Raw genomic sequence first — 8,384 nt, forward strand, 5'->3', positions numbered from 1 at the left:
ATAAATGAGAGGTAGGTTGTTCACTATTACACCAATATAACAGAGGGGTTATCTGTGAGGCATAAAAATAATTTCTCAGGTAAGGGAGAACCATACCTCCTCCTTCCTTCTCTAACTGTAAGGTGTTATATCGAATTCTAGGTTTCTTTCCTTGCCAAATGAAGCGGGAAATCCATTTGTCCCATTCCCTGAATTGATTATCATCCACCTCCACCGGTAAAGTACGGAAAAGATACAATAACCGAGGAAGAATATTCATTTTTATAGTATTTATCCTTGAATTTAAACTTAAAAAGGGGATAAGATTCCATCTATGCATATCTGCTTTTATCTCTGAGATTAATGGCCCATAATCCACACAGCCACACGAAGCTGGGTGGCAGTGTTAGCTGTGAGGAGGATGCTAAGAGGATGCAGGGTGACTTGGATAGGTTGGGTGAGTGGGCAAATTCATGGCAGATGCAATTTAATGTGGATAAATGTGAAGTTATCCACTTTGGTGGCAAAAATAGGAAAACAGATTATTATCTGAATGGTGGCCAATTAGGAAAAGGGGAGGTGCAACGAGACCTGGGTGTCATTATACACCAGTCATTGAAAGTGGGCATGCAGGTACAGCAGGCGGTGAAAAAGGCGAATGGTATGCTGGCATTTATAGCAAGAGGATTCGAGTACAGGAGCAGGGAGGTACTACTGCAGTTGTACAAGGCCTTGGTGAGACCACACCTGGAGTATTATGTGCAGTTTTGGTCCCCTAATCTGAGGAAAGACATCCTTGCCATAGAGGGAGTACAAAGAAGGTTCACCAGATTGATTCCTGGGATGGCAGGACTTTCATATGAAGAAAGACTGGATGAACTGGGCTTGTACTCGTTGGAATTTAGAAGAATGAGGGGGGATCTGATTGAAACGTATAAGATCCTAAAGGGATTGGACAGGCTAGATGCAGGAAGATTGTTCCCGATGTTGGGGAAGTCCAGAACGAGGGGCCACAGTTTAAGGATAGAGGGGAAGCCTTTTAGGACCGAGATTAGGAAAAACTTCTTCACACAGAGAGTGGTGAATCTGTGGAATTCTCTGCCACAGGAAACAGTTGAGGCCAGTTCATTGGCTATATTTAAGAGGGAGTTAGATATGGCCCTTGTGGCTACGGGGGTCAGAGGGTATGGAGGGAAGGCTGGGGCGGGGTTCTGAGTTGGATGATCAGCCATGATCATAATAAATGGCGGTGCAGGCTCGAAGGGCCGAATGGCCTACTCCTGCACCTATTTTCTATGTTTTCTATAATTTACCTGTGACAGTGTTGAAAGATCCTTCGGCAGGGTTATTCCTAAATATTTTAATGATTTAGCTTCCCACTTAAGATTGTATGTATCCTTCAATTTTTTGGATGGTGTATAATTTAGGGACATAACCTGCGTTTTCTTTACGTTTATTTTATAACCTGATATTTTCCCAAAGTCATCCAACAGTGTAAACAATCCTATAAATGATTTTTCTGGTTCACTCAGATAGACCAAAACATCATCTGCGAATAACGCCACTTTCTGTTCAATCCCTGCCACCTTGATACCTTTTACGATTTCGCTCTGTCTTATTAGTTGGGCAAGCGGTTCAATATATAGCGCAAAAAAGAGAGGAGAAATTGGGCATCCCTGTCTAGTGCCTCTCTCTAAGATGAAGGAGTCAGAGAGGTCCCCATTTATCTTAATTCGGGCTGTAGGGCTGTCATATAGAGTCTGAATTACTTTAATAAACTTTTCTTGAAAGCCGAATCTTCCTAACACTCTGTATAGGAATGCCCAACTAACCAAATCAAAAGCTTTCTCAGCGTCCAATCCTACTACCATTGTCTCTGTCTCGTTCTTATTAACCTGTTCTAATATGTGCAGAGTTCTCCTTATGTTGTCCTGTGTTTGTCTTTGTTGAATAAATCCAGTCTGGTCTAAGTGGATTAGGCCAGGTAAAAGCTTTTCCAATCTGCGCGCTAATATAGATGTAAATAGTTTGTAATCTAAATTAAGAACTCTAATTGGCCGATAATTGCCATGTTCTAGTTTATCTTTACCCTCTTTAGGAATAACTGAAATAATCGCTTCTCTCCAGGAAGGTGGAGTTTCTCCTCTCTGCAAGATCCAATTAAAGGTGTTAAGTAGTAATGGGGCTAACTGTGTCTTCAGGGACTTGTACCACTCTGAGGTAAACCCATCAGAACCCGGGGACTTTCCAGCCTTTAACCTAGAGATGGCCACATTCAGTTCTTTGACAGTTACTGGTTCTAATAAACTTTCATTTTGTAAATCTGTAAGTTTAGGTAGATCTAAAAAATTCAATACACTGTCTATATAGGGCTCATTGGGGGCCCGGGGTTGGGAGTACAGCTCTCAATAATATGTTTCAAAACTCTCTTGAATTTTCCTTATTGTACTCTCCACAAGCTTTGTCTTTGGATTCTTTATTTTATGAATTGTATTGTCTGCTTGTTGTTTTCGTAATTTATATGCTAATAATCTAGCTGATTTACCTCCTACTTCATAATTCTTTTGTCTCAGGTAAAGAAAATTTCTTTGAGTTTCCAACGTATAAATATCGTCAATTTTACTTTGCAATTTCCTAATTTCCTGTTTTCGATTTGAATTACTTTTGTTGCTATCTACAACTTGAAGTTGTTTTAATTTTCCTTGAAGGTCTGCTAATTTTTGTGCATTGATTTTTTTCATGTGAGTGGTAATGGAAATAATTTTCCCTCTCAGTACAGCTTTCAATGTATCCCATAAGATCACTGGTGATGTTTCTCCCGTGTCATTAAGGTCTAGATATTCTTTGATTTCTCCCCTTAATCTCTCCATTACTTTCGGGTTATTGAGTATATGTGAGTTTAGCCTCCATAGTGTTTTCCTCATTTTCCTTTCCAGGATTAGAGACATAGAGACTGGCCTATGATCCGACAGATCAATTGTTGCAATATTACAGTTTTTTATCCTGAGTCTATCTGTATTAAAGATAAAGAAATAGTCTATCCTTGAATAGGCTGAATGAGGGAAAGAGTAATGTGTATAATTTTTACTAGTAGGGTGTAATTCCCTCCAGACGTCTATAATTCCCAACTCCTCCATCAATGAATTCATTTTCCGAGTCAGAGGTTTATTCTGAGTAACTATTCTTGAAGAATCTAATACAGGATTTAATCTAATATTAAAATCCCCTCCACAAATTACTACTCCTTGAGAACTGACCACTAGGTCAAAAATGTGTCTATAATATGACCATTCACAACCTGGAGGAGCATAAACATTCAGCAATGTTATTTTTGTACCTTCTATTCTTCCTGTGATTTTTACAAACCGTCCTTCTTTGTCTTTAGTCTCTGAAATATGTTCATAATTAAGAGTACTTGATATTAAAGTAGCTACCCCTCTTTTGTGACTCAATTTATATGATGAATAAAATACATGCTTAAAGCCCATTCTTTTTAATTTTCCATGTTCAGGTTGGCTCATATGTGTTTCCTGGAGGAAAGCTATTTGTGCCCTCTCTTTTTTCAATTTAGACATAATCTTATTTCTTTTAATTGGATTCAAAACCCCATTAACATTATAGGAAATTATTTTTACCAATTCAGTTTGCATTTTTCTCTAGTAGAAAAAAAACACTCTCCTTTTCTAACCAAACAGTAAGCAATCCCTTCTCAACAGTAAACCAAGACATATAACCACACCGTAGACATTTTTGAATGTGTAACATTTGAAAATTTTTCCCGACTTCCCACAGTGAGGCCTGAGCACCGACCCGCCTCAGTTCAGAGGGATAACCTCTATCTTCACCCTGTGTTAGAGGGCCCTCAGCAGTTTGAATAATCATAGAGAATTTTCTCCTATTTATGTATCCACCAAATTGCTATCATTCAAGTTATTCCGCCTAGTTTATTTTCAGTTACCAGTTTTCATTTTACCTTTAAGTCCGATTTACTCTTTTCAGTCATTTCTCTTAATTAATCTGTATTCTCTGTACATTCGCGTCTGAATATTTGCAGCTTTCCCTTGTAGTTTGACACTCTGGTTCGAGTGGAGTGTCCTCGCCCCACTAACTGCCACGACTTCTGCCGAATCCTCTCCAGTAGCGACTCCGGTTGGGTGATGACTTTAATAGGTAGTCCCCAGTCTGCCAGGTCCGACGTTGCCTCCTCCACCGTAGCGTAAGTTTTTGTCCCTTCATCGTAAAAGACTCTTAGCCGAGCTGGATACAGGGTCTGGAATCTGATGTTGTTTTCCTTCAGGACCCTCCGTGTTTCCGTATATTCCTTCCGTCTGGCAAGAATCCCCGGTGCGTAGTCGTGGTCTAAACTGATTTTGCAGTTGTTCCACATGAAACCTTTCTTTTGCCATGCCTGTTTAAGCACCTCTTCCTTCATTCTGTAACTGAGAAATCTGACCAGAATGGATCTGGGCTGGGCGCCTGCTGGAGGCTGTGGTGCCAACGCGCGGTGAGCCCTTTCTATCTGTAGGTCTTTTGCGGCCGGTATATCAAGGTTCTCTTTAAGCAGCTTCTCTATGAAGGGAACCATCAATCCGGGTTTACCTTCGGTTCCTTTGGGAACTCTGTAAATCCTCACATTTTCCCTTCTCGAGCGGCCTTCTTGATCTATTAGTTTCCACTGGAGCTGCTGTTGCAGCTTCAGCATTTCTGCTATCACTTCCTCGGCGTTTTGTAGCTTCTCTTCAATTCCAACAATCCTCGCTTCGGCTTCATCTATCCGCGAGTTAGTTTTTACTATTTCTCCTTTAATATCTTCCAACTGTTTGCTGTTATCTTGTCGGAACTCGCAAATCTCTCCGAGAATCAAAGACAGAGTCACCGATTCCCCCTCATTATCTCCGTCCTGGCTTGCTGTGGGGGAGCTAGGCCCGTCGCCTTGCTGTGTCTCTTTATGTTTATCAGCCTTCGGAGCGGACTTTTTAATCTTGTTCTTAGACATCATCCTTGCCCCTTTTATTAATATAGTTATGCAATATTAAGTATTTGTCTAAATTCGATTTTGGGGCAGTTTACCTTCTTTTTTGTCGAGAGACCTTTTCCTTACGCCGCCATTCCCTTGATGACCCGGAAGTCCCCTCTCAGCCATGCTTCAGTGATACCTACAACATCATACATGCCAATCTTCCACTGTGCTACAAGTTCATCTACCTTATTCTGTATACTGCTCACATTCAAATACAACACCTTAAGTCCTGTATTCACCCTTTTTGATTTTGACATTGCAACTCAACCCATTGACTAATTTTGCTCTATCATCAGCCTCTTCTTGCTAGGAGTCCCACTACATAGTGCCTCTGTTGTAAACCAACTACCTCACCCTCAATACAATCACTCTGGTTACCATCCCTGTGCCAAATTAATTTAAACCCTCTCAAACAACTCTAGCCAACCTGCCTGCAAGGATATTGAACCCCCTTGAGTTCAGCTTGTAACACAGTTTCTCAAACCCTGGAAACAGCCTTGTAAATCTTGCATGCACTTTTTTCAGTTTAGTAATATTTTTCATAGAATAAGGTGGTCAGTACTGAACACAATACTCCAATGTGGCCTCAGCAGCATCATGTACTTCCAAACTTCTGTGCTCATTGCTGCAACTGATGATGAGCCTTCTTCACCACTCTCTTTAACCTATGACTCCACTTTCCTGAACTCACTGAATTAAACTTCATTTGCCCACTTAACGAGCTGTTCAAGATCTCCCTGTAATTTTGATAACCTTCATTGTCCACCATACCAGCTGTTTTAGCATTGCAGGCAAACTCACTCGTCAAACCGTGTACATTCTTATCCAAATCATTGATCTAGGTGGCAAATAATGAGCACACCACTAATCACAGGTCTTCACTCTAAGAGACAATCTTCCACCATCACCAGCTCTCTACCATCACGCCAACTGAGTACCCAATTAGCAGGCTCTAACCTTGTCAAAGATCCCTTCGCCATGGACTGGAGATTGGCTGACTGGCAGAAGGCAGTGAGTGGGAGTAAAGGAGGGCCTTTTCCGGTTGGCTGCCAGTGACTACTGGTGTTCCTGGGATGGGTCCAGGACTTTAATGTTGTATGTCAGTGATCTAGCTGACAGAGTTAGTGGATCATACAGAGATAGGTGGAATGGCAGGTACTGTTGAGGAAGCAGGGAGTCTGCGGAAGGACTTGGACAGATTAGAAGAATGGGCAAAGTGGCAAATGGAATGTAGAGTAGGGAAGCATGTTATTTATTCAGAGATACAGCACGATAATGGGCCCTTCTGGCCCAGTGAACCCAGTTGCACCTGTGTGACCTGCTAACCCACACACCTTTGCATTGCTGGAGGAAAGCCATGTGGTCACGGTGAGAATGTACGAACTCCTGGCTTTCGTGTTCAAAGCCAGTGCTGGATTTGAACACGAGTCCCTGGCACAGTAATAATGTTACAGTAACTGCCAAGCTACTGTGCCAGCAGTACTCATGCACTTCTGTAGAAGGAATAAAGGTATCGACTAGTTTCTAAAAGGGAAGCAAGGTCAGAAATGGGGTCTTGGGAATCCTAGTGCAGGATTCATTAAAGGTTAACCTGCAGGTTGAATTGGTGGTGAGGAAGCCAAGTGCAATGTTAGCACTCATTTTGAGAGGACTAGAACATCAAAGCAAGGATGTAATCCTGAAGCTTTACAAAGCATTGGTCAGACCACATTTGAAGAACTGTGAGCGGTTTTGGGCCCCTTATCTAAGACAGGAGGTGCTGGCGTTGGAGAGTGTGCAGAGGAAGTTTATAAGAATGATCCTGGCAATACAGGGGTGGAGATACAAGGAGCATTTTGATGTCTGTACTCACTGGAGTTCGGAAGAATGAGGAGGGGATCTTATTGAGAGGCCTAGATAGAATGAACATAGAGAAGATATTTCAAACAGTGAGAGTGTTTAGGTCCAGAGGACACAGTTTTAGAATAGAAGGACATCCCTTTAGAACAGATGAGGATGATTTTCTTTAACCAGAGAGTGGTGAATCTGTGGAATTTGTTGTCGCAGATGGCTGTGGAGGCCAAGTCTGTGGGTATATTTAACGCAGAGGTTGAAAGGTCCTTGATTAGTAAGAATGTCAAAAGTTACAGGGAGAAGGCAGGAGGATCAATAGTGGAGCAGGCTTGATGTGCCAAATAGCATAATTCTGCTCCTACGTCAATGGTATTTAGGCTTTCTTTGTCTTAAAATGAAATTACCGTCACTGGAAATTAAAGAATCCAGTATACCTGTCTGATTAACTGAACTTTCTGTACAATTACATCGAGTATTTTCTCCTTGTGTAATTCATGTCACAGCAAAGTATTTCCCAGCTATCACCACTTAGTTATCTTGCTAGAAATTGTTTATGAAATAAGCTTTTGGGAACCGTATTTAAATAGAAAAGAACTCTCACTGGACGGTTGTGCCTGGTGTCTTGACAAAAATTAGCCCCTTAAGGAACAGCAAGTTTTATTCTCAACTGCAGCTGTGGTTTACAACCATCCCCCATCTTCAATTTGTGTTTCAGCTATCGCACTTGCGATGGATCGCGATGGTTCAAGTGGCGGGGTGATTCGTCTCGCAGCCATCACTGAGAAAGGAGTCGAACGCAAGGTCATATCTGGCAGCCAGCTACCTTGCTTCACGTCAGCTTGAAGGTGGTGAAGTTCAGCTTTCCGTTTGTGTCGCACCCGAATAGTCCTTTTGTTAAAATATGTTTTATAAGTTCTCTGTGTTATTCCATGTTTCAGACCGTAACATATAACGTAACAAATAAAACTGTGGAGTTGATCAGACTTGTCTGAAATCTGATGCCTGTGTTGAGTCATTTCATTGAAGCCATCTCCCAGTCAATCCAACCAACCTAAGCAACCCACTGGAGGAGCTTGGTCAGTCTGCGTGGGGAGATCTGTGCGTCAGGACAATTACTCACTTCTGCTCCAAGCCCTTCTCTCCCCCCCCCCAACGTGCACATACCCCTCCTTCACGCTCTCTGCCCCAACACACGCACACAGCCCTCCTTTCTCCTCCCCCCCCCACACCACCTTCACCCTCTCCTCCCAGCACAGACAACTCCTGTCCTCTCCCCCAACGCAGACAACTCCTGTCCTCTCCCCAGCACAGACACACACTGACCTCCTTTCTCCTCCCCCCCACACCACCTTCACTCTCTCCTCCCAACACAGACAACTCCTGTCCTCTCCCCCAGCACAGACACACACTGACCTCCTTTCTCCTCCCCCCCCCACACCACCTTCACTCTCTCCTCCCAACACAGACAACTCCTGTCCTCTCCCCCAGCACAGACACACACTGACCTCCTTTCTCCTCCCCCCCCCACACCACCTTCACCCTCTCCTCCCAA

The 8,384-nt window shown here is 42.7% G+C and overlaps 1 protein-coding gene across 1 annotated transcript in view; it reads left to right on the forward strand.

The window, feature by feature from the left end:
- The window catches only part of psmb6 (proteasome 20S subunit beta 6), a 33,897-nt gene extending 26,065 nt beyond the window's left edge, over window positions 1-7,832 (forward strand). The window contains exon 6 of the mRNA XM_063048731.1: window positions 7,548-7,832. Coding sequence (XP_062904801.1) covers window positions 7,548-7,675 — 128 coding nt within the window. The 3' untranslated portion in view covers window positions 7,676-7,832. The remainder of the gene's footprint in view (window positions 1-7,547) is intronic.
- The last annotated feature ends 552 nt before the right edge of the window (window positions 7,833-8,384 follow it).

The sequence above is a fragment of the Mobula hypostoma genome, chromosome 5 (genome assembly GCF_963921235.1).
Source record: "Mobula hypostoma chromosome 5, sMobHyp1.1, whole genome shotgun sequence".
NCBI lineage: Eukaryota > Metazoa > Chordata > Chondrichthyes > Myliobatiformes > Myliobatidae > Mobula > Mobula hypostoma.